The sequence below is a fragment of the Mustela putorius genome, unplaced genomic scaffold (genome assembly GCF_011764305.1).
Source record: "Mustela putorius furo isolate JIRA1106 unplaced genomic scaffold, ASM1176430v1.1 tig00003898_pilon_pilon_pilon, whole genome shotgun sequence".
NCBI lineage: Eukaryota > Metazoa > Chordata > Mammalia > Carnivora > Mustelidae > Mustela > Mustela putorius.
This window is the reverse complement of record NW_025422047.1, coordinates 7,977,317-8,003,687: the sequence shown is the minus strand read 5'-3', so window position 1 is coordinate 8,003,687 and position 26,371 is coordinate 7,977,317. Positions and strand designations below refer to the sequence as shown.

The window sequence follows — 26,371 nt, the reverse complement described above, 5'->3', positions numbered from 1 at the left end:
TGTGATAAAATACACATACAGAGGAAGGGCACCTGGATGGCTCAGTCAGTAGAGCATCCAACTAGATTTCAGGGTCTTGAGTTTGAGCCCCACATTGGGTGCAGAGATTACTTGAAAACAAAAAACAAAAAGAAACAAAACAACCCACAGACATACATGGAATGTTTAAAATGTAACAATTTAAAGTGTACAGTTTAACAACTTTTACAGTGTGGTGCAGTGATCAATACTTTCTGGTTGTAGAATTTTTTCATCATCCTAAACAGAAACCTCTTCCCCATTAAGCAGTCACTCCCCATTCCCCTTTCCCTCCAGCCCCTGGCTACCACAAGACTGCTTCTCTGGATTTGCTTATTCTGGATATTTCATCTAACTGGAATTGTATAATAGGTTGCTTTTTATATCTGGCTTCTTTTCATATAGTATAATATTTTCATGTTGCAACATGTTATTTCTTTTTATGACAATATTTTCATTATCTAGACATTCTATATTTTGTTTATCCATTTATCTCTCAGGGGTATTTGGGTTGTTTCCACCTTTTGGCTCTTGTTAGTAGTACTGTTACGAACATTCATGTACAAGTTGTCATTTGAACACCTGTCCTGTGTCCTGTTTTCATTTCTTTTCATGTATACTTTAGAGTGGAATTGCTAAGTCATTTTGTATTTAACTTATTGAGGAATCTGCCACCTGTTTTTTTGGTCCAGCTTGCAAACTAAAAATAGTTTTCGTGTTTTTAAACTGTTGATTTAAAAAGAATAATATTTCATAACAAATGGTATATGAAATTTAAATACCTATATGTTGAAACACAACCACGCTCTCCTGTTTGTTATTTGTGCTTGTGTTCTTGCTACAACAGCAGAGTTGAGTAGTTGTGACAGAGATCATATTGCCTGCAAAGCTGAAAATGGTTATCATTTGCCTGTTTACTGAAAAGGTTTGTTGACCTCTGCTCTATTGATTCATTGTTTCTATTGCCATTACTTCTTTAGATTGTCAGAAATCTGTTCGCTTCTCTGCCAGCATGATTAAATGCAGACTGCTCAGATTCATATAGTTAGTTTAGTTTGCATTCAAAAGATACTTGGGTCTGTGAAGATAACATCTGAAAGTTCATTTTATTTGGCAGATATCTGAGTAACATTTGTTTTATGATTCTAGTATGACCGATGTCTCTGACTTCCTCTTTTTCCCTAAGAGTAATATATTTGGTTTATATTTTTTCTATAGTTAATGTTCTGTTTTCATTCCTGAAATTCGCTATTTTGTGTGTTTTCTATTTTATTCATTTCTGTTCTTTTATTATTATTGTCTACTTTCTTGTGCACTTTTTCTTTCTCTAACATCTCAGGATGGAGCTTAGATTATTGATTTTCAGCTTTTTCTAGTAAGAGTTTTTAGGGGTCTTAATTGCTTTCTATGCATGACTATAGCCGTCCAACGGTTTGATGGGCCACACTTGCATTATTTGACAGACAGATCACAAGTAGGCAGAGAGGCAGGCAGAGAGAGAGGAAGGGAAGCAGGCTTCCTGCCAAGCAGAGAGCCCGATGCTTGGCTCGATCCCAGGACCCTGGGATAATGACCTGAGCTGAAGGCAGAGGTTTTAACCCACTGAGCCACCCAGGCACCCTGAATCTTTAATTTAAAATAATTTCTGGCTTCTATTTCAAGTTCCTGTTTGATTAAATAAGTCAAGGCTTATTTAAGAGTGATTCTTGGGGTGCCCAGGTGGCTCAGTTGGTTAAACATCTGCCGTTGGCTCAGATCATGGTCCTGGGATCCTGGGATCAAGCCCATTAGTCTCCCTGCTCAGCTCCCTGCTTTTCCCTCTGCCTGCCACTCCGCTTGCTAGTGTGCGTGCACACTCTGTCAAGTAAATAAATAGAATCTTCAAAAAAAAAAAATGTGGTTCTTGAGGCACTTATCTGGCTCAGTGAGTAGACTGTATGACTCTTGATCTCAAGGCTGTGAGTTCAAGCCCCATATTGGGTGTAGGGTCTACTTTAAGTAAGTAAATGTGGTTCTTAATTTTGAAACAAAGGAAGATTTTCTAGGTATCTTGTTACGGCTTAAATCTACTGTGATAGGTAAATAGGCTTTTTATGGTTTTAATCCTTTGAAATTTTTGAACTTTTCTTTTATGGTCCACCATATATATGGTCAGTGTTTCTAAATGTCTTGTGTCTGCAGAGAGTAGGTATTATGCAGTTGTTGAGGGTAGCGTTGTATATGCGTTGGTTAGGTCAGGTGTATTTCTGCTCCTCTCTATCTTGACTGGTATTTTTGTCTTCCTATCGAAATACTAATTGAAAGAAGTATGTTAAAATTTACTACAGGAATGTCTGGGTGGCTCAGTCTGTTACACATCTGATTTTAGCTGGGGTCATGATCTCAGTTTGCTTGTCCCTCTCCCTGCTTATGTACTCTTTGTCTCTCTTTCAAATAAATAAGTAAAAAAAATTTTTAAATTACTACAATTAAGGACTTACCTATTTCTGTTTCTTCTGTCCATTTGCTTTACATTTTGAGGCTGTGAGTTATATACAAATTTGCAATTATTTTTCTCTTCCTGATAAATCAAACCTTTTATTATTATGAAATTTCTCTTGTTAAGACTTTTTCCCTTTGCCTCTTGCCCGTTATCTCTGGCATTAAATAGATGAGCTTTCTTTGGTCTTTATGTGGTATCTTTTTCTCTCTTTTTTGTTTAACCATTCTGTTTACAGTTAAGGTTTTTTCTTGCCTTTTGTTTATATTTATGGGGAGTTTTAATCTAGTTGTTGATACATGAATTTAAATCTGCCTTGCTGTTTGCTTTCTACTTCTTTCCTTCTACTTCTATAACTTTCCTTTTCTCCTTTCTGGTGTCCTTTGTTTTTTTTTTTTTTTTTTTTTTAAAGATTTTATTTATTTATTTGACAGAGAGAAATCACAAGTAGATGGAGAGGCAGGCAGAGAGAGAGAGAGAGAGGGAAGCGGGCTCCCTGCTGAGCAGAGAGCCCAATGCGGGACTCGATCCCAGGACCCTGAGATCATGACCTGAGCCGAAGGCAGCGGCTTAACCCACTGAGCCACCCAGGCGCCCCATCTGGTGTCCTTTGGATTGGTTAGAGTTTACTACTCTTTCTTTCCTTCTTAGCTTGCTACTTATACATTCATTTTATTCTTTAGTAGATACCCAGGAGAATATCCAAGAGTCAAGGAAACATGCATCCTTGACTTTTTTAAAAGTAACAGAAATTAATACTGTTACTGCTTTCCAGACAGTACAAGGGCTTTAGTATACTTTTTTTTTTTTCTTAAAGAGAGTGTGAGAGAGCCTTGAGCGGGATGGGGTGGAGGGAGAGAGAGAGAGAATCCTAAAGCAGGCTCCACAACCCTGAGATCATGACTTGTGTTGAAATCAGAGTTGGACTCTTAACCAACTGAGCCACCCATGTGCCTGGGGCTTTTAGTATATATTTTAACTACATTCCTCTTCTGTAGACTCACATGCTGTTGTTGTTATTGTTTTAGAGATTTTATTTATTTGAGAGAGAGACATGCTGTTTTGTATATATTTTCTCTTTCAAACCCCACAAAGCATTTTATTATTATCTATATATTTTAAATTCATTTAAATGTATTCATATTACCTATTCACTGTTTTAATTGATCTTCATTTCTTCCTGTGTATTTATACTTCACTGTGACTGAGATTTTTCAGAGCAACAAAAAACATCAGGCTATAGACCTAAGAAGCACCTTGAAAGAAAAGCGCACCTAAAGATGTCACAGAAAAAGTTTTGAATTTTGCATTCTTTTGTTTCACCATGCTTTAGCCTAAATATTTCCCTCTGACCTATCATCTGTTTTACTAATTTTCTCTATACTCCATCTAATCTGTCATTAACACCCATGAGTGAATTTTCAGTTTTAGTTATTTTATTTTTCAGATCTAAAAAAACTCCCTTTGGTACTTTATAGTTTCTAGAACACCACTGAATTTCCCAAGCTTATCTTTTAATTCCAGGAACTAATTAGCATCTTTTAAAAAAGTCTGTTTCTGATATTTCCATCACCTGGGTCTCCTCTGGGTTTATTTCCTGTATCTGTTTTTCATGTTTTCAGTTACGGGGTCTAGTTTTTCCATATGTCTGGGACTTTTTTGTTGGTTTTGTTTGTGTTTTTATTGTATGCCAGACATTATGTAGGAAAAATTCTAGAGATAATTTGGGGGGTCTGTTTTCTTCTTCTTCCAGAGGGGATTTATATGTGTTCTGGGCTGGTGGTATTTGTTTCGTTGTTTTGGTTTTTGGCCTCTAGTAATTTGGTGGGGCCCGGTTGGGAGTGAGGGCACTAATAATCCAAAGTCCCCACCTTAATCTTGTCAGGAATTGAGATGATTGAAAGCTAGCTTTCTGTACTTGTTAAGGCACATCTACGTGTAGTTGACCTTTACTGCCCATGGATATGTATCCTGTGATTCCCGTCTTAAGGCCAGGAAGGTGGGTGGATCTGATAATCTTTTCTCCTTGAATTCCAGTTTTTGTTCTGTAGGCCCTGCGTCTCTTTAAAAAAACCACCTCTTCAATTTCTTGGTTTCTCAACTAGAACTTTTGGAAAAGATCAACATCATTAGGAAAGATACGTACCAGGTGTCGGACTTTACTTTCTGGATGGACTTTCTTTTCTGGATCTTGATTCTGTAATTCTCTTCTACAGCCATAGTTTTCTGATGCCCTTTCATGAATGTTTTGTATATTTTAATTCAGTCCTCAAGAAGAGTACTAATGGCAGTATATTCATTCTTTTGGTTCTTTTAAAATCATTCTGAATAACATTTATGATGATACTTTTAAGATTATAAATAGGAAATAATCTACATAATGGTCCTTTTTCCAGGTGCTACCATATTGGGGAAATCCTCATGATAGAAAAGTTATCAGGAGATTCTGGAGTCAGGTAACTTTCAGCTTACTGCATATACACATGTGCCCATGTACATACACATACATATGTAATCATTTCTCCATTTTATTTGAGTAACTTCTTGTGCATAAAATCTTATATATGTTTCTAGACACTAGGCAAGTGCACTTTTTCTTCTATAACACTTTTCCCATTATAGACAATCACCTGGACTTAAGTCCAGAATTGAGTAAGAATTCTTAAATAAGTTGAAGACCAGTGTTTAACATGATCTCTAATTAAGGTGAGTACTTTAAAAAGTTACGGTTTAATTCATTGCACATCTACCACACAGAAGCAGCACATCTTTAGTAGGAGTTTGTTAAACAACTTAGCCTTAGAAAATAAAATCCATTCCTCATTATCTTGTGAGTTGATTAGGTATCTATTTTCATTCTTCCCTTCTTATATTTACAGAAGACGCTCTACACTCAGGACGCCCCCTTCCATGTGGTCATCACCAGCTACCAGCTGGTGGTGCAAGATGTGAAGTATTTCCAGCGTGTCAAGTGGCAGTACATGGTATTGGACGAGGCCCAGGCGCTCAAGAGTAGCTCCAGGTAACATGATTAGTAGAAACCAAACTAGACTGAGACAGTATAGATGTACAGAGAGAGAGGATACAGACTTACGATATCCTTAACGATATACACACAGGGGAGTAAGGGTCCGAGAGGGATCAGAACATGGCATGATACCGTTTTTGCATAGGCCACATCTCTGACCAGAAGGCAAGAATTCCCTTTTGCATTTTACACGGAATACAAATATTAATGTTCAGAATACACGGGTTCTTCTTTTTTTTTTTTTTTTAAGATTTTATTTATTTATTTGACAGACAGAGATCACAAGTAGGCAGAGAGGCAGGCAGAGAGAGGAGGAAGCAGGCTCCCTGCTGAGCAGAGATTCCCCACGTGGGGCTCAATCCCAGGACCCTGGGATCATGACCTGAGCCGAAGGCAGAGGCTTTAATCCACTGAGCCACCCAGGCGCCCCACAAGGGTTCTTCTTAACTTCTGTTTCTCTACTCAGTATTTATTGCATCTTAATAGATTTTGTTCTTCCAGGAACATTTTTGTGGGAGAAGACAGACATTTTGTCTGTCTGTTGATTCAGGGATTATTTTGAACAGGAGGTCTTAGTAGGAAGTAGAATATTACATTATATAGATTGTAGGTTCTGTCTTTGTTCTGTGCAGGTTGTTCTAGTCCCTGATTGGTTATTAGAGCCCCAAGATCTTTTCATGGAAGTTACATGTTTAAAGTACTCTATTACCTTCAGTAACAAACTGAATAGTAAGTCATTGCCTGACTTTAAAGTGTTGCTCAGTGATGTTAAATGTGACATTTAGTGAACTTCTGTTAACTCTTGGTGAGCCCATATGACATTCTTAGAGATCCATTTTAACTGACAAATTGGTACTTGCTATCCTCCAACAGACATTACTTCATATTATACCCTTTTGAGGTAGGACATATTTATTACTGGGAGCAGTATACTCATTTTGCATTTCTTCTCACACCCTTTCCCTTTCTCCGTTGATCTTTCTATACTCACACTGGAAGCACGGAGATTAATAATTGTAAAGCTTTCTACTGCAGATAAATACCTTATAATTAAAAGTCTAGTGTCAACAAAACTGACCAAAGATAGTAGAGCACTTTGTTAAGCCAGAAAAGATCGTACTCTGCCCATTTGAGGGCTATTTTTTCTAAACCCTAATACCATGGTTTCAGTATATAGGAGTCATTTTCTATCCTTGGCTTTGTTGAATAATATTTTTCAATGTGTACACAGTGGAGTACTTGATTCTGAGTGTTTGGAATTTTTTTGGAAAGCGTTTTTAGAAATACAGGGCCTTAGTAGGGTGAAGAAAGATTTACTTCTAACTTGGAATTTGTAATTCATTTTACTGAACAGTGTTCGTTGGAAGATTCTCTTGCAGTTCCAGTGTCGGAATCGGCTTTTGCTAACTGGGACCCCAATTCAGAACACCATGGCAGAGGTAGGCATTAGTAAAGCCTTCAGTTTTATGTCTGCATTAAATAGAATGGTTCTAGCATGAATAGAATTCTTTCCCATGCCCACCTGGAACGTCACTTCTCTGTACAAATTATAATCCACACATAAAAGGAAGAATTTGACCATAGATTGACCTAAGTGGGTTTTTTGGGCATCATTCCTATTTTCTTATTCTCTGGCATAAGCAAATAATTAATGTATTCCTTTGTATTTATGGAATAACTGGTGGCCACATTAGGAATGCTACCTATCTAATACAGAGATGTTTTTATAACAAAACGAAAAGGTAATATTCTTTGGCACTGAGAGGAGCTAAAATTCCTTATTTAGAAAGATAATTTATCATCTAGAACAAGGATCAGAAAAGTTTCTGTAAAGAGCCAGATAGTAGTTTTTTTCCCAGATAGTAAATAATTTAGACTTTACAGGCCATATAGTTGCCATTGCAGCTGCTCAGCCTTGCCAGTGTAATGTGAAAGCAGCCATAGACAGTACATGAAGGAATAGATGGAGCTATGTCCCACTAAAACTTTCCTTATAAAAGTAGTTGGTACAAAAGCAGCCTTTGTACCAGAGGCCATAATTTATTAACCTCCGATTAAGAGTCATTATTAATTAGCAAGTTATGCTACTTCAGATTGTATTCTGTTGTGAAATGGATTTTTTTCAGTATATAAGATCTTTAAAACTATCACATTGCAAAATATGAGCAGGACTTATACTTTTAGACTTTTAGTTGGAAATTATTTGAAAAATAATCTCATTTTGCTATAACATCTTAGAAAATAAGAGTTTGTTGATGAGGCATGTGCTTACACACTCATTCTTTTTAGCCCATTTGCCAACACTTATACCTGTTCCTAGACACACACACATACCACCCCGCAACTTTCACTCTCTCCAGACCCTCACCATATCCTCACACACTGTCATTTTATTATCCTACAGTTATTTCACATATCTTCTGTTTCCAGCTCTGGGCTCTGCTACATTTCATTATGCCAACATTATTTGATTCACATGAGGAATTTAATGAATGGTTTTCCAAGGACATTGAGAGCCACGCTGAAAACAAATCCGCCATTGATGAGAGTGAGTGCTTTTATGAACTCTATTTCTTTCTACTTATCAGTGTAGGCAACACATAATTGAATATTTTCTTCTATATAAAGAATTTTTTTTGCAGTGTTCATAGAAGGATTGGAGCTGTCTGGGGGAAGAGGTTCTCTTGTAAAGTAATTATTTGCTTTGTTTGTGTTTAAAAGAGCCAAAAGGATTTATACAGGTGATACTGCTGTACTGTTTACTATTTAACCAAAGCAGAATGGGCAGAGTTCAAAAAGTACCACATTTTGGCTTATAAAATCCTCATTTTCCATGTAGATTCTGAAAAACTCATATCAGGATTTTATTCCTAATTCATTCATTCCTAATTGAATGAGTTAAGGATTTTATCCTTATCCTGTGATGAAAATAGAAATATTAGAGGGATCATTTTTGTTATTTTCTTTCTATATTAGGATTTGGTTCCACTGTGAATATTTTAAACCTTATTTACCAATATTTTTGACCTTGTTGAATCATCTCTTTTAAGAACATTATGAGGTGTTTATTACATTGATACAAACAGACATCTACCAACTGTTAGAAAAGTCTTAATTTCTTATACTACAGTTTGTTAATTTGCTGACATACTTAGAAAAAATGATTTTGGAGGAACACTGGGAGGCCCAGATAGCGTCCATTTACCTATATGAGAACTCTGTTATTGATAAAATGATCCTAAAACACTCTTGTAAATTCTAATAAAAATTAAGTGGTCCTTGTTGGTCTGAGTAAGTGACAGAAAAATGCTTTTGCCCCATAGGCTATAGGTGGGTGCTGTGAAAATTCAGACTCCTTGGTTACCTACTTGAGGAAAAGATTTAAGTTTTAGTCTTCTTTCAGAGGTTCATCAAGCCAAAAGGTGTAAGAACAATTTAGTAAGAGATGACCATGATATATCTTTTGTTTGTGTTAAGTCAATATAATGTATTATTTGTCGGGGGGGCCTCCTGGCATTTCAGATCAACTCTCTCGATTACATATGATCTTGAAGCCATTTATGCTGAGGAGAATCAAGAAAGATGTAGAAAATGAATTGTCTGACAAGGTAAGGAAATAGTAATTCATTAGTTTAAGCCTTCATGGGCTCTACCTTGGGTGGGGTTCCAGGACAAAAAAAAATTCCCTGATAAAGGTTTAGTTTGAAGGGTGATTAGTTTGAGAGAAAACCATAAACTTGAGTGGATCAAAGAAGATTTAAAATGACTCAAACAACCAAGGCAGATACTATTTTTTCTTCTTTTTGTTTTATACTTTTCATTAATTTGAGGCATTACAAAGGTAAGGGAAAAAGTATAATGAACCCTCTTGTAAACCACTGTACAGCTTCAGCAGTGATTGAGTCATTTCCATCCCCATCCCTCTAAATTATTCTGAAGGAAGTCCCAGATGTCTTTTATTTCATTTACAAATATTTTCATCTGTATCTCTAAAATATTTAGTCTTTTTTAAAGGATTTAGTCTTTTTTAAAAATACGTATCCATATATTTTCACATCTGCTAAAGGAGCTAGTAATTCCATTATACTGTAACATATCGAGACATTGCTCAGCTATCCTCATTTATCTTTGTGTGATTCTCTCTCTTCCCTCACTCTCCTTCCAACTTCTGTTCACTGCCCTACTCTTTCTCTGCTAAAGATTTTTGAAATCATAATCCAAGCAAGATTCACACTTGGTGTTTGGATGATATGTGTCTTTTTTCTCTTTTTTTAAGATTTTATGTATTTATTTGATAGAGAGAGAGATCACAAGAAGGCAGAGAGGCAGGCAGAGAGAGGGAAGCAGGCTCCCCGCTGAGCAGAGAGCCCGACGAGGTACGACGAGGTACTCGATCCCAGGACCCTGGGATCATGACCTGAGCTGAAGGCAGAGGCTTAACCCACTCAGCCATCCAGGCGCCCCTGGGTGATATGTGTCTTAATAAATCTTTTAGTCCCTCCCTACATTTTTCCCTTGTTGAAGAAATTGAGTAATTTGTCCCATAGAGTATCCCACATGTAGGATTTTGCTAATTGCATCATTGTGTTGTCTAACATGTTCTATGGCCTCCTGTATTTCTGTAAACTAAGAATTAGAAGTTTAATGTGCTTTGGGTTTTAATATTTTTTCCTCATATTAAGCCAGTAATTTTGGTTTGTTGGGGTGCCTGGCTGGCTCAGTCAATGGAGTATGCAACTCTTGATCTTGGGGTTATGAGTTTGAGCCCCACATTTGGCCTGTATGTTACTTAAAAATAAAATCTTAGGGGCACCTGGGTGGCTCAGTGGGTTAAAGCCTCTGCCTTCAGCTCAAGTCATGATCTCAGGGTCCTGGGATCAAGCCCTGAATCTGGCTCTCTGCTCATCAGGGAACCTGCTTCCTTTCCTCTCTCTCTCCGCCTGCCTCTCTGCCTGCTTATGATCTCTGTCAAATGAATAAATCAAATCTTTTTAAAAAATAAAAATTTTTTTAAAAAATCTTAAAACAATTTTTTTTTGGTTTATAGATACCTTTTTTTGAATCCTTACCAGACTTATTTTTTTTTCTTATGCCTGTGAATCCTCCCCATATTTTCCTTCTGCTTTCTCTGCCAGTTCAAGTCCTTCAGAGTTTTTCCCCCATCTTCCATAGATTCCACCTGTTTTTCACAATTTTCCTTCTACCTAAAAGGCATCTTCAAGGTTCTTGATAATATCAGGTGGTTCTCCTCTGTCACTGCCAAAAGGTTAGATTATTTTGAAATTAGTAACTCTCTTTGAAAGATTTTGGTGGAGATAGATACCTTTAAAGTGAGGCGTACCTTTGTACCTTTGTTTTATTTATTTTTAAGAAATCGTGATGACTATTTTGTGAAACTTTTTAATATTAAAAAAATATTAAAAGCCAAACAGTATTGCACAGATACACCTGATAGAAGGAAAATACTTTATAAAACAATGAATCTCTTAATATCAGAAAGGGCTCAAAAAATGATAGCAATGTCAAAATTTCTGTTATTTGGTGGTGATTAGGGAGGTTATCAGAGGATGTAGTATGGTTCTTAATCACTGTGCATAGTATTTTCCTTACGATTTCTTAAACATCAATATTATTTCCAATCTTTTTTTTTTTAAGATTTTATTTATTTATTTGGCAGACAGAGATTACAAGTAGGCAGAGAGGCAGGCAGAGAGAGAGGAGGAAGCAGGCTCCCCGCTGAGCAGAGAGCCCGACGTGGGACTTGATCCCAGGACCCTGAGATCATGACCCGAGCCGAAGGCAGCGGCTTAACCCACTGAGCCACCCAGGCGCCCCATCCAATCTATTTTTAAATAATATATTTCTTGGGTGCCTGGGTGGCTCAGTGGGTTAAGCCACTGCCTTCGGCTCGGGTCATGATCTCAGTGTCCTGGGATCGAGTCCCGCATCGGGCTCTCTGCTCAGCAGGGAGCCTGCTTCCTCCTCTCTCTCTCTCTCTGCCTGCCTCTCTGCCTACTTGTGATCTCTCTCTGTCAGATAAATAAATAAAATCTTTAAAATAATAATAATAATAATATATTTCTTTATTAAACTCTTTTTGCCTGCTAACCACTGGTATATAAAGATGTAGTGTCCAGGTTCCATTCTGATTTTGAAGGGACTTGAATATATAACTAATACTGTATCATAAGAGATATAGTGATTGTCTGTGTGAAGTATAATGGGAACACAGATAAGGGAATAATTCTGTTAGGGAAGGTTAGAGAAGGCATCAAAGCAGAGATGACATGTGAGCTAGGGCTGGAATAATGAATTCGCATTTACTAGGAAACTGTGGTAAGGAAGTAGGTGTTTGGCAACAAGACCAATGAACAAAAAGGTAGAGCAGCATTTATGCAACATGTTTAGCAAACATTACTAAGCATTGTTGCTAGGGTATATAGGAGGTCCTGGTGATGAGAAGACTGGGACAGTAGGGTTGATTAGAATATGGAAACCCTTCTCTGCCTACCGGAGAATTTTTAATGTGTTACTTGAGGCAGTGATGTACATTGAAGGTTCTTCAGCAGTTGGAATCACCTTATAAGATTTGTTATGGAACGTTTCTTAGAACCAGTAAAGACTATAGGCAGGAAGATCTCTCCCTCCCCTGCGCACACACACACAAGATAGCAGTCTAGATTAGGTATGGTGAGATTCTGGGAGTGGTCAGAAAGCATGATTATTAGAGGTTAAATTCCAGGTGGATTTGAGGGACTTGGGAAATGATAAAACATGGGCATGAGAAAGAAAAAAATCAGAACCAGTTGAAATTTCTTTTTGGGTAACTGAATGAATGGTAATGCTGTTAATCAGTTGAGTAATTTATGGAAAGGATTCCCCCCCCCCCCCACTGACTTTGGTACAATTATAGTGGATAGTTGAAAATACGGGGCTGGGAATGTTAGGGAAAATATTTTTGAAAGTCACTGCAATGGATAGCAGTTGGTGCTATTGAAAATGGAGGAGAGGTCAGATCTTTGCAGGTCAGTACTGCTGAATATGAGATGATCTGCTGCACCAAGTCAGTTGCAGGGGAATCCCTTCAAAAAACTAAAATTTAGGGGACCTGGGTGGCTCAGTGGGTTAAGCCGCTGCCTTCGGCTCAGGTCATGATCTCGGGGTCCTGGGATCGAGTCCCACATCAGGCTCTCTGCTCAGCAGGGAGCCTGCTTCCTCCTCTCTCTCTCTCTGCCTGCCTCTCTGCCTACTTGTGATCTCGCTCTGTCAAATTAATAAATAAAATCTTTAAAAAAAAAAACACTAAAATTTATACCACCAGGGAGAAGTAATCCAAGTCTAGATGAAGAGAATACAGAGTCCAGATGTAAAATTACTTGAGGCTATTGCAAGTAAGAATACCTTTCTCCAGTTACGAAATAATCCCAGAATATGCAGTTTAAATCTGTCTACCGACGGAAGCACTAGAAAAATTAATCATGGGCATAATAACAGTGGAAAACACTATTCTGAAGCATCTGTAATGGCAACGTTAGAGCCACCTCATACAGAGATCACAAGTAGGCAGAGAGGCAGGCAGAGAGAGGAGGAAGCAGGCTTCCTGTGGAGCAGAGAGCCTGATGTGGGACTCCATCCCAGGACCCTGACCTGAGCTGAAGGCAGAGGCGTTAACCCACTGAGCCACCCAGGCGCCCCAGTAATATCATTTTTGCCTAAGCTTGCTTAAGTTTGGTTTCTTTCTCAACTGAAAGTGCCCTAATGAGTATATTTTCATTCCACTGAACTTTACTGGGCATTTCAGGTCTCTTTATAACCCAGCACCTTTGCAGGTAATAGTCCTTGTGAGAATGAAGGTGTGGAGAACAAAGGCAGGAGAAAAAAAAGATTCAATTTCCTTACAGCTTACAGCCCACTGTCAAGTATTTGGGACAGGTAGAGTGACGTTCCTCAAGGAACTCAAATGCTTCAATGTTAATACTTTAGTAAGGGCAAAAGGCAACCTTAACTTGGCATAAGCCCTACCTCCAGGATCTTGTAAGTCTTTAACACATAAAAATCTGTTTGGAAACTTCCTTTTTCTTAACCCCCACCTGCCAAGATATATGTTAGCAATCATCCTCCACGCATGTGGCCCACTGATGTACATCTGAAGGGTCTCATGACTAAGGTTATACTAGACAGTAATAAATGACTTTTTCTTAATAATAGCTAGCCCTTCAAGGTCCTGGCAAGCTTGCTTCCAAATTCCTTAGAGATTACACTATCCCTAAACTCCTTCCATCTTTGAAAGAATATAGTCAGCCACCCCTCACAACCCCATTGCAGCTCCTTCTGTCCAGTCTCTGTGCTCTAATAAAACCACCTTTTTGCACCAAAAAAAAAAAAAAAAAAAGAAAGAAAGAAAATAGAGGAGATTTCACAGAGACAGCATGTAGAGTACAGTGACAGAGAAGAGCGTCAAGAGAAGAATACTTTTCTGCATAATTAGCCACATCCCAGGTTTATAGAGGTACTGAGTTTCTAAAGATTCATCTGTTGTCTGTTCAGTTATAATCTGGCTTTCATGTGTTTCTTAAGCTGATACTGAATTCTCTTAGAAACTTGTTTTCAAAGTATAAATGTCCTTACTGATTTTTAGATTGAGATTCTGATGTATTGCCAACTGACCAGCCGACAAAAGCTTCTATATCAGGCACTAAAGAACAAAATTTCCATTGAGGATTTATTACAGTCTTCTATGGGCTCTACCCAGCAAGCACAGACCACCACCAGCAGCCTCATGAATCTGGTCATGCAGTTTAGGAAGGTAAGATTTTAGGTCAGCTGCCTTGGAGTTGCCTCATTAACCCATTTCAAGAAAAAGGCTCTGACCTTGGTCAGATAAACAAAGGCTGTTTAAAAAAAAAAAAAAAAAAAAAAAGATGAAATGAGAAAGTATATGTTCACAAAAGTAAACATTCAGGGTTTGGGATTTCCGTGATTTTTCTGAGAGTTATGTCTGCACGTGACAGTGGTATTTTTTTATTTTCCTTCCTCTTAGGTTTGTAATCACCCAGAGTTATTTGAACGACAAGAAACTTGGTCTCCATTTCATATTTCCCTAAAGCCATACCATATTTCAAAGTTTATCTACCGTCATGGACAGATCAGGGTCTTCAACCATTCACGAGACAGGTGAGCACATACTAATACCTGTTTACTGTAAGGGTGTTTTTGTAATTTGGGGTTTTGTGGCTTTATGGCTTTTGGGGGTTTAGTGGAGAGTGTTTGAGTTCCCCAACAATAAGGTATTTAAGCATAGGGTGGACACCTATTTATTGAGGGATGTTGTGATAGAAATCTGTACCGTATCAAGGGTTTAATTGACTCTTAATAGCTCTAGCCGCTTCTGGTTGCTTTTCTGATTGAGGAATGTGCACATAGTGCAAATATGTACTTGTGTCGAGAGATCACCGTATGTCTCTACTCCAGTACTGAAATTGTTTTGCAGTAGCTTATTTTATACTTGGAATAGCGCTTGTGGGAGAGCTGATTGTATTTCAGATTAATCAAATTTACCTCCTCCCGGAATCAGTGACAGATTTGGTTAAAGTGAAATGGTTGTAATGTAATATGCTAGAGACCAATTCCATTCAGAAAATGTGTGTAGGTCCATTCTACACCTGGGAGTGAGGATATCCCTGGCTTTTGAATTTTTTAACAAGCTCCCAAAGAATTCTTATGCACATCAAGATTTGAGAATCATAGATTTAGAAAGTTCTTCTGTAGAGAAACAATATAAGCAGCATTACCAAAATAGTCAACAACATTTAACCTAATGAAACTGAAGTTGAAGGGCATCTGGATGGTTGATTAAACGTCTGCCTTCACCTCAGGTCATGATCCTGTGGTCCTGGGATCGAGCCCTGCATCAGGCTCTCTGCTCCTGGGGGAGCCTGCTTCCCGCCCCACTGCCTGCCTCTCTGCCTGCTTGTGATCTCTGTCTGTCCAATAAATAAATGAATGAATGAATAAGAGAGAGAGAGAGAGAAAGGGAGAAAGGAAGGGAAAGAAAAAGAGAGAAAGAAAGTAAAAAAAAAGAATGAATGAATGAATTCTTGGTCTTGGGGGTGCCCGGGTCACTCAGTTAGTTAGCGTCTGCCTTTGGCTCAGGTTCTAATTCCTGGGTTCAAGCCCCACATCTGGCTCTCTGCTCAGCGGGAAACTTGCTTCTCCCTCTCCCAGTCCTCCTGCTTCTGTTCCCTCTCTTGCTGTCTCTCTCTCTGTCAGATAAATAAATAAAATCTTTGAGGGGGTAGAATTATTTGTATGTGGGGCGTCTGGGTGGTTCAGTCGATTAAGTGATCTCAGGTCATGTTCCTCAGGGTCATGGGATTGAACCTCGCTTCGGGCTCTACATTCAGCTAGGAGTCTGCTGGAGATTTTCTCCCTCCCCCTCTTCCCCTACCCCCTGTTCCCACCCTTTCTCTAAAGTAAATAAATGTGCCTCATTAGCACAGTAGGTAGCGCATCAGTCTCATAAAGTAAATAAATAAATATTTTTTTAAAAAAATTATTTGTCTGTGATAGCTCCAGACTATTACTCAACTAGATGGGCAGAGGAAAACAGGCCACAGCTGTTGTGCTGTTTGTTTCATATGGTACATGGTAACCTACAGCTTTGAATTGTGATTCTCTGAAATGAAATGAGACCACTTTGAACTTGTATTACTTTCTTACATCTATATTAATTACTTAGTACTGTCTGACATTTATGCCATGATTTCTGCCTGGTAATATGGCAACAGATCTCTTAAAAGTATTTAAAATCTAAAAGATTCTATTTAGAATCTTTAGATTCTAGAATTTAGATTCTAGATTCCAGATTCTAGAATTTAATAGAATCTAAAAAATTCTATTAAATCTAAAAGATTCTAATCTAGTTAACTTCCCAATATTTATGTTTGGATTTATTTTATTTTATTTTATTTACTGATTTTACAGGTGGTTAAGGGTTCTTCTTTCTCCGTTTGCACCAGATTATATCCAGCAGTCTCTCTTTCACAGAAAAGGTAGGTGTTTTGATTTTGGGGAAGGAAAGTATGCCAGGGATTTATCAGAATGCTCTTCATTTTGCTTAATGATTTTCAACTCACAATGATTTTGCCTGCATGCTGGATCTTTACTTATAAAGTCTTGATAATCTTTAAGTAAATTAGTTGTCTTCGTCTGTAGATGCTATGATTTGTGGCCATAACAGGAAGCAATAAAAAATTATTACATTGACCTTTCATTTTATTTTATACCTGCCTCTTGTGCTCGCTTCGGCAGCACATATATTTTATACCTGCCTCTTAAGAGTGTCTTATACCCTTGAAACTTGACAGAGACAATGCAGGACTTTCATTAATGTGACTTCGTTCCTTCTCCTTAGTCTAAGGGAAAGAAGCAGCTCACCTTTGAGCATTGTCCATGGTAATAAGGCAAAGTTTCAGAATCTTTTAACTCTACACTATTCTTTTTCCTGTCATGATAAAAAGAGAAACGCGATTAGCCAAGGATCCAAAAAGCCCAAAGGTAGTTAATGAGCCAGCTCTACTCTGGCCCATGTATGCCAGATCTCATAGGTCTGCCTCTCCCACGTGAGGTTGTAGTACAAAAATGTGACCCCCTGACTTCCACCATAATTGCTGGGTTGAAACCTTTAGATATCTTTTCACTCTTACATGAAAAGACAGCAGTTCAGTAGCTTTAGTTGACTGTTATTTTTTCACTTGCTATTGGGTTTAACTTTGTCCTTTGATATTCCAGGTGTTAATGAAGAAAGCTGTTTCTCCTTCCTTCGCTTTATTGATGTATCTCCAGCAGAAATGGCAAACCTCATGCTTCAGGGACTTTTGGCCAGGTGAGAAGTTTCCTTAATTTGATGAGAGAGCAGTTGAGAATAAACAGAGTTTGAGCTGTGAAATTAAATACTTAATATTGTATCATCTTAGCAAGCCTCTTATTTTTTTCTTGTTAAGAGTAAAAATTTTTATAAGGGGATCATAATTTTCTTTCGATCATTTAATAATTGCATGATGCTTCATGATATACCTGAAATAAAAATTATTTCAGCTCAACCCCCAAATGCTGCCAGAAGGTCTTTAAGTCTTCTTAATTTCTAGTTTTAAGTCTTCTTAATTTCTAGTTAGTCTTCTATGTTATATTTGCTCCTGCAGGGCAGATAATGGCAAGTGAGTCCTTTACTTGATAGTGATTACAGCATAAACCTGTCTTAAGTATTCTGGGAGACTTAGTTCTGGTTTTTTTCCCCCTTGGAATAATGATTTTCACTTATGTTATTATTTTGTATTTATGTAATAATAAATAGTGACCTTGTTAGTAAAGGCTATCTCCCTAATACGAGGATATTTTTATAATAGAATTTTTGTAATAGAGTTAAATATTCTTTAATATTGAGTGGAGCTTTATGGAGGATTTTAGTTTTCATAGTAGCAAACCAAGTCATGCCAAAGATGGAATTTTTAGAAGAAAAGTGTGAAATGGCATCATCTGAAAGTAGGGAGGAACTGTTTCTAAAATGCTCAAGATGTACAAAAGAGACACATGAATGAAAGGCAAGGTTCCTTGCTGCTCTGAACTACCCTCAAACCTCCATGGAGCACTGAATAAGCATGTCTGCTGTGGTCTGTTTCAGATGGTTAGCTCTTTTCCTGTCTCTGAAAGCCTCCTACAGGCTCCATCAGCTGCGCTCCTGGGGAGAGCCAGAAGGGGAGAGCCAGCAGAGATATCTGAGAAACAAGGATTTCCTTCTTGGGGTTAATTTTCCACTCTCCTTTCCCAACCTTTGCAGCTGCCCTTTGTTAAAGGTAAGCACTTACTTCACTATCAGCTATCTGTGGTAGTTCTCACTTACCTTCTCTTTGCATCAGTAAAAGGAGTAATAAAGTCAGTGATGGATTCATGGAGCCACAAGTTCCTAGAGGAGTGGGAGCGGTGTGCTGAGTTAATAACTTACTGTCATTTCATAGACGGTGGGGGGGGGTACATGTTTGTGCATGTGTGTATATTTAGTATGTATTTAATACATAACTTTACTGTAAAGTAGAATTTACAACTTTACTGTAAAATAGAATTTAAATTTACAACTCTTTGAATTTATCCATGTAGGTACACTCAGGTAACTACTAGATCATACCTAGATTAAGGTGTAGAACATTTCCAGTACCCAGAAGTCTCCCTCATGCATCTTCCAATTTAATACCTCCATTTCAGAATAAACTAACAAAACCACTATTCTGTCACCATAGATTATTTTTGCCAGTTTTTGACCTTCTTGTAAATGGAATTATCCCGTACATGCACTTTTGTGTCCACATCCTTTCCTTTAGTATTATGCCTGTGAGATTCATCCACATTGCACATTTCTTTTGTATACAATGAAATAGTCCATTGTCCGAACACACCACAATTTAGTGACCGTACTGCTGTTGGTGGATATTTAGGTTGCTTCTACTTGGGGGCTATTGTAAATAAAAGTGCAGTGCATATTCTTGTACATGTCTTTTGATAAATGTACACTACTTTCTCTGGGATTCAGATCTAGGAATGAGATTGCTGTATCATCAGGTGTATGTGTGTTTAGATTTAGTGGCCATTACCAAGCCTTTTTCCAAAGTGGTTTTAGAAATTTATCCTCCTACTGGCAATGTGAGAAGTTTGCTGCTGTTCATCATCCTTGCCTGTACCTGATATTGTCAGTCCATGTTGTTGCATTTGTAATGTTATCTCATTGTGATTTTAAATTGCATTTCCATGAAAAATAATGATGCTGAACACTTTTTCATGTAATTGTTCTGGCCTTTGTAGAATAGGTGAGTGAGAAAGTGACAGAAGGTAAGGTTATAGATGTAGGTCCAGATCATAAGGGACATCATCAGTTCTTGCAAGGATTTGGATTTTATTCTGAATGAAATGGGTAACATTGGAGAGTTTTGAAAAGAGATTTGTGTATTTATATATTACAGTCCTGAATTCAAAGTTAAGAAGGCAGGGCATTTTCCTTGTGTCCTCTAGAAAATTTGATGGGTCATTAGAGTTAATTGCTGTTGAATGCTAGCTATTCTTTTGTTTGGATCTGGTATTTGCCCATGTTTGCTGAAGAATCTGTATGACTTCCTCTGTTTTCCCAATTGGTTTCTCAAGCATTGCTCCATGTGTGTTTTTGGACTCTGGAGAGAAGATTGGTAATGCAGAAAGGAGAGTAGAATTCAGGCTGTTGCAATAATATGGTCCGTGGTGGCAGGGTGACTTCCTACTGGTGAAATATTGCTGTAGCTGGTCAAGAGTTGTTTAAATTCCTACAGACTGGTTCACCTGCATTTGATAATTTATATTTCTATAGTTATAAATTGTTGCTAGTGTTATTTTTGGTACAGGAAGCAACATTTTCTAAGCATTTATTGCCTTATGTAGACACTACATCTTTCTTAACTCTCAAAGATCCACCTTCCCATGTTTATATTCTTTTGTTTTCTGAAAATACAGTAATGTATTCATTGTTTGTGTTCAGTGAGGTCCTTACATCAACTAATGAATTTCCTGAGAAATTCAGATATGGGCTTTATGCCTTATGGGAAGTTATTTTAATTGAAGTTAGATTCACTTTCATTTCCTCTTTAATTTTATTTCATGTTGTGAATGGAAGTTTGCTGCTGTAGGGATTTACCATGTATACAACCATTAGGTCGCAGGCAGCTGAAAGCTAGCTCTGTATGTGTAGAGACACTGCGCTGCTTTTGGTCTCATCATCCTTATTTCCAACATGTATATATTAAAATATCAACCAGGCAGTGTATTTTGCCAGAGTTTGTTGATCTGGTACGAGAAATTGTTGTTTTCAGCTAAGCGGAGTGGTCTTTGCATGGTATCTAGTCTTAAAGGTTCACCTAACTTCTGAATAAAGAATAATTTTTTGAGACTCCATGTGTAATATTTAATAAAAATATAATAAAGCCCACTATAGCTCTGGCGTTCAAGAATATTAAGAATATTTCTATCACCGACTGATGTGTGTAGATACACAGAATACTACATACATATACATATATATTTTTATAACAAAATACTCACAAAACAATACTTAACCTTCATGTACACTGCACTCTGGTTTTTTTCTTTTGTTCCTTTTTTTCTTAATGTTAGATGGAGCCTACTAAAATAGGATTTCATGACCCTGACTAATCACAATTTTTAAAATACAGCATTATATGACCTCATAATATTAGAATAGCTAGAGAACTAGATAAAAAGAGTCACCACGTAGAAGATTCTGGATCATTCTTTTTAATAGTAAGAAAAGAACAAAACATTTGGAACTTAAGAATCTCACTTTCAGTTGTTCAGAGAACTGAATGCACATTTCACTGTGTACTTACCCTGACTTGCATTTAGTAGTCAAGGTCCGTCTTTGTCTTAGTATAGTCTGATATCTATCTGTTATATCCTTGGTATTCAAAGATAGTATAAATAAAGATAATTAATTTTGAAAGAACCCAGCTTTCCTCATGTTTGAAAGATCCAAACATGAGGAAAGTAGTTTATTTTGGGAACTGTCCCCCCAAGAATGGCTTTCTTAGAATGTGCCTGTCACCACTACTGTTCTGGTTCTCACACTGGTTTCTAAGTTTTTCCTATTCAAGAAGCATTTACCTAATTTATCCAGAGAACATCAGTTTTGTCTGTTATACAAAGAAGAATAGAGAATGAAATTTTGAACACCTAATCCTTTAGAACAGATTTCCACAATTCATTAATTAAGAATATAAAAGCTGGGCGCCTGGGTGGCTCAGTGGGTTAAGCCGCTGCTTTCGGCTCAGGTCATGATCTCAGAGTCCTGGGATCGAGTCCCGCATCAGGCTCTCAGCAGGGAGCCTGCTTCCCTCTCTCTCTCTCTGCCTGCCTCTCCATCTACTTGTGATTTCTCTCTGTCAAATAAATAAATAAAATCTTTAAAAAAAAAAAAAAAAAAAAAGAATATAAAAGCTAAAACTTAAGATGAATGATACTTTCACAAACATACACACATCAAAACCACACTTTGAAACCTCATGGTCTACTCGGATCCTGCCAGTTTTTCATTTAAAAAAAAAAAAAAAAGTTGACAAAAATGAGTCTTTTTTTAAAAGATAAAATTAAATATCAGTTAACAGTGCTAAGACTTAAATGTAATAATTATCTGTTGTGCTCTTGTTTTAAGTTTTTCAGCTGGTTTTAAATATAAGGTCTTGGGCTCTTAGGTGTGGGGTAAATTCATCATGTGTGCTCTGTGCCTGTCATTCCTGATATGACTTGTTTGCTGTTTTGAGGTCTAAAAATATACTTCTGGCATTGTTGATGTAATTTACTAATCCTTTGGAAGACCACTTTGTTTAAATATAGATCCTACTACTGTGGAATCAGAGTTTTTTTATTTTCACAGGAAATAAACTTGTAACTAACTAAGTATTTTCAGTAAATGTCCTGACAGTATAATTTGAGATATTTGCTATAATTCAAATGATGAATTACAAACTTAGAAAGAATGAGAAAAGTCTTGAAAGATTAGAAGAGCACTGACATTAATGTGGAGTCCATCTTTAAAGTTTGTGGGGATAGGAAGAAAATTCAGGGATGATAACCAGTACCCTAACAAAGTTATTAGGGAAGTTAAAAAATTTTTGTTTCTAACAAAATTAGCCGCTATTTGAACTCATGATTCTAAGAAGCAGCTAACTTGATTCTGAAAAGATGAGCATTTCCTTTGCTTTAGGAGATAGCAAGCCAAGTAGATTAGAGAGACAGAAGTAATAAGTATAGCATATTAAACTTTTTTTTTTAAAAGATTTTATTTATTTATTTGACAGACAGAGATCACAAGTAGGTAGAGAGGCAGGCAGAGAGAGCGGAAGGGAAACAGGCTTCCCACTGAGCAGAGAGCCCAATGTGGGGCTCGATCCCAGGACCCTGGGATCATGACCTGAGCTGAAGGTAGAGTCTTTAACCCACTGAGCCACCCAGGCGCCCCATCATATTAAACTTTTTATATCATCTCTTTTGTTGCCTTGGCTGTCCTTCTAGAGTTACTACTCATGCATGTGGGAAAGTGCATAAATCATAAGTAGGCATACGGCTGAGTTACTTCACAAACACTATTGGAACTCTACTTCAGAAGTCCCTTATACCCACTTCCATTCACTTTTCCACTCCGCCTTACCTTCCCAGTAGTTACTGTGGGCAGATATTTGGGTGATTTCTAGTTGTTGTTGTTGTTACAAATATTACTGTTGTATTACCGTACACATCTTTTTTTTTTTTTTTTTTTTTTAATTCGACAGAGAGAGATCACAAGTAGGCAGAGAGGCAGGCAGAGAGAGAGGAGGAAGCAGGCTCCCTGCTGAGCAGAGAGCCCGATGCGGGACTTGATCCCAGGACCCTGAGATCATGACCTGAGCCGAAGGCAGTGGCTTAACCCACTGAGCCACCCAGGCGCCCCCCGTACACATCTTTTAAAGAAAATTCATATGCATTTTGTAGGGTGTAGATCTAGTGGTCAAATTGCTGGATCATAGAGTATGCTTATGGTCATCTTTAATAGATAATACCGAGCAGTTTTCTCAAACAATTGCATCAGTGTTTTTTCTCTCATTAGCAACGTATGAGAGGATCTAGTTGTTCCACATCCTTGCCAGAATGTTATATTATTTGTTGATTTTAGCAGTCTTTCTCTGTGGTAGTATCTCGTCGTGGCTTTAAATTACATTTCCCTTATGAATAATGATATTAAATACCTTTCCTAATGCTTATTAGCCATTTGGATAACCTCCTGTGTGAATTCTTATTCAAGATCTTGCTTATTTTTCTATGAGGCAGTCTGTGTTTTCATAGTGACTTGTAGTCCTTACATATTGCAGATTATCTTCTACTCTGCAACTTTTGCACTCTCACCGGTGTCGTTAAACAGCATTTTTGTGTCCCATTGAAGAAATATTTGCCTATATACAAAGGTCATGAAGGTAATTCTGTATGTTTTTCTCCATAAGTTTTATTATTTATCTTTCATATACTGATCTATAGGGAATTGTGATGGTTTTTTAGTCTGTGGTACGGATTGCTCCCCCTTTTTTTTGCATATAGATATCCATATCCATTTGATGCAGCTCCGTTTATTGAAAAGACCACCCTTACTGCGCTTAGCATCACTTTTGCCAGATAGGTGGCAGATAGGGTATGTTTCTGGGCTCTTTTCTGTCCCAGTGGTCCATTTGTCTATCCTTGAGCCAGTATCACTCTGTCGAAATATAGCTTCATAATACGTTTTGATCACTGGAAGCACAGGTCTTCTAAGCTTCATCTTTCTTCAGTATTGCCTTGGTTGTTCTTAGCTCTTTGCATTCTTATGTAAATTTTAGAATCAGCTTACAAATCTTATTTTAAACTCTTCCACATTGTAGATATATAGGCCACTGGTCCCCAAGTGTTTTTCATTACTTACCCCTATTATTAAATATATTTAGTCCATTTTTACAATACCTGTGTATTATTTTCTTTAAAATGATACCCATAGGGGCACCTGGGTGGCTCAGTGGGTTAAAGCCTCTGCTTTCGGCCTGGGTCATGATCCTAGGGTCCTGGGATCGAGCCCCACATCTGGCTCTCTGATCAGTGGGGAGCCTGCTTCCTCCTCTCTCTCTGCCTGCCTCTCTGCCTACTTGTGATCTGTCAAATAAATAAATAAATAAATATTTTTTTTTAAAAAATGATACACATAGACTAACATGTTAATTATTTACCTTGTGAATCTTGTGTATGAAGCTTCCTGAGTAGACCACTGTCTGGATAGTAAAAGAAGCCTAAGCGACTAAAGAGGGGAGGACCCAATATTTACTGGGGGAAGTACTCCTTTTCTTGATACACCCTTATCTCCTTCTCTTCCTGCTGTTTGTAATTATTCAGTACCAAAGCCAATTGGAGTGAATGGATACAGCAATCTGTATGTCAGAAGAACTTATTGACTGAATGAATCTCTGGTGGTAGAATGTGAATTTGGCTTAGTGATCAGTGGTTGTCTGATGCTCCTTTTTTCTGCTGGTCAGACAATTTTAGAATTGCCTCTTCTCAAGGTCACTCTGCTCGCACAGGGAGCATATGTAATTAGTGTTTACCAACCTGTTAGTCAGCAGTGTCTGCTGTGGGTAAGGTGTGTTAACAGTCATGGTCCCTGTTTTCTGGCTTGAAAAATCATTCATGTGTGTAGTAAAAACACCCAAACTTAAAAAGACTTTATTTTTTTAAAGATCATTTATTTATTTGAGAGAAAGAGCACATAGGGGGAGAGGGTATTGGGGGCTGCGCAGAGGGAGAGAGATAGAATCTTGAGCAGATACCCCGCTGTGTGGAGCCAGACACAGAGTTCAATCTCTCGACCCTGAGATCGTGACCTGAGCCAATACCAAGAGTTGGATGCTTAACCAACCCTAAGGGGAGCCACCTAGGCATCTCTTAGAAAGACTTTAGGGGCGCCTGGGTGACTCAGTGGGTTAAGCCGTTGCCTTCGGCTCAGGTCATGATCTCAGGGTCCTGGGATTGAGCCCCGCATCCGGCTCTCTGCTCAGCAGGGAGTCTGCTTCCTCCTCTCTCTCTCTCTGCCTGCCTCTCTGCCTACTTGTGATCTCTCTCTGTCAAATAAATAAATCAAATCTTTAAAAAAAAAAAAAAGACTTTAAAAACAAAAATAACTCAAGAGTTGAGAGAAGACATAATTAACTGCCAGATTGATGGTGAGTGATCAGTGGTAAAGTTCAGAATGGGAAATCATCTTAGATTGAAATGAACAAAAGTCTTTATAGAAGTGGTTTTTTTTTTTTCTTGTTTTAAGATTTTATTTATTTGAGATAGAGGGAAAGTGAGTATGAGTGGGGAAAGGGGTAGGGGAGAGGGAGAAGCAGGCTCTCCACTGAGCAGGGATCCCAACATGGGGCTCAATCCCAGGACCCTGAGATCATGAGGCGAAGGCAGATGCTTAACCGACTGAGCCACCCTGGTGCCCGAAATGGTGGTGTTTTAGTTGGACTTTGAGTGGTAGGGATCTGGGTAGGAGGAAGGATATTCCAAGTTTAAGACTGGAGCTAAACAAAAGAAAGGGCCAGAAAGGTAAGTTGTAGGACTCTTTAAATGCCAGTCTGTTGAGGTTTAGATATTAAACCAGGAGTTTCAGCCTTTTATTAGCTTAATTTATTACATAGATGTTGTAGTTGCAATCTTGGGAAAATAAAACTTCTGGTAACTACTGTCAAGCCACTGGAAGGAGTAATCTGGTAACCAGTTTAAGGAAGGTCACTTAATCACTCAGATCACTAAGCACAGCAATGGGATTTCAGTCATTAGTATTTGATAAAGATTAATCTCAGTGTATGCTGTCAAAAAAGACGGGACGTGTTAAGGAGGATGTTAAACAAAGGTTGCAATTATTAAGTACTAAGGACCCAACAGAACCGGTAGTAACTGAATGATTACAGAGAAAGGGTCAGTGAGGCGCTTCGGTGGCACAGGTGGTTAAGCACCAACTCTTGATTTTTGCTCTGGTCATGATATCAGGGTCAGGAAATTGAGCCCTGTACAGAGTCTACTTAAGACTCTCTTCCTCTTCCTCTGCCTGCCCACCCCCAAAAAATAAATAAATCTTAAAGGGTCAGGGGACTCTGATTGATTTGGATATGGATGAGTATTGCCAGTGAAGGAATCACTTCCAAAACACAGTTCAAGAGAATGATAAATTCTATATTAAGTTTAAGGCAAATACACAGGGATGAGATTAGTACCTTTTG

At 37.9% G+C, this 26,371-nt stretch overlaps 1 protein-coding gene and 1 pseudogene across 3 annotated transcripts in view; both read left to right on the top strand.

Moving 5' to 3' along the window:
- Positions 1-26,371, top strand: part of INO80 (INO80 complex ATPase subunit) — a 138,098-nt gene that overhangs the window by 55,664 nt on the left and 56,063 nt on the right. For all 3 annotated transcript variants that reach the window (XM_045067904.1, XM_045067903.1, XM_045067902.1), the window contains exons 15-24: positions 4,894-4,953; positions 5,377-5,519; positions 6,880-6,964; positions 7,956-8,073; positions 9,048-9,133; positions 14,164-14,331; positions 14,566-14,699; positions 16,509-16,576; positions 17,316-17,409; positions 18,205-18,376. In XM_045067904.1, the coding sequence (XP_044923839.1) occupies positions 4,894-4,953; positions 5,377-5,519; positions 6,880-6,964; positions 7,956-8,073; positions 9,048-9,133; positions 14,164-14,331; positions 14,566-14,699; positions 16,509-16,576; positions 17,316-17,409; positions 18,205-18,376 (1,128 nt within the window). The remainder of the gene's footprint in view (positions 1-4,893; positions 4,954-5,376; positions 5,520-6,879; positions 6,965-7,955; positions 8,074-9,047; positions 9,134-14,163; positions 14,332-14,565; positions 14,700-16,508; positions 16,577-17,315; positions 17,410-18,204; positions 18,377-26,371) is intronic.
- On the top strand, positions 11,834-14,226 carry LOC123388348 (annotated as a pseudogene).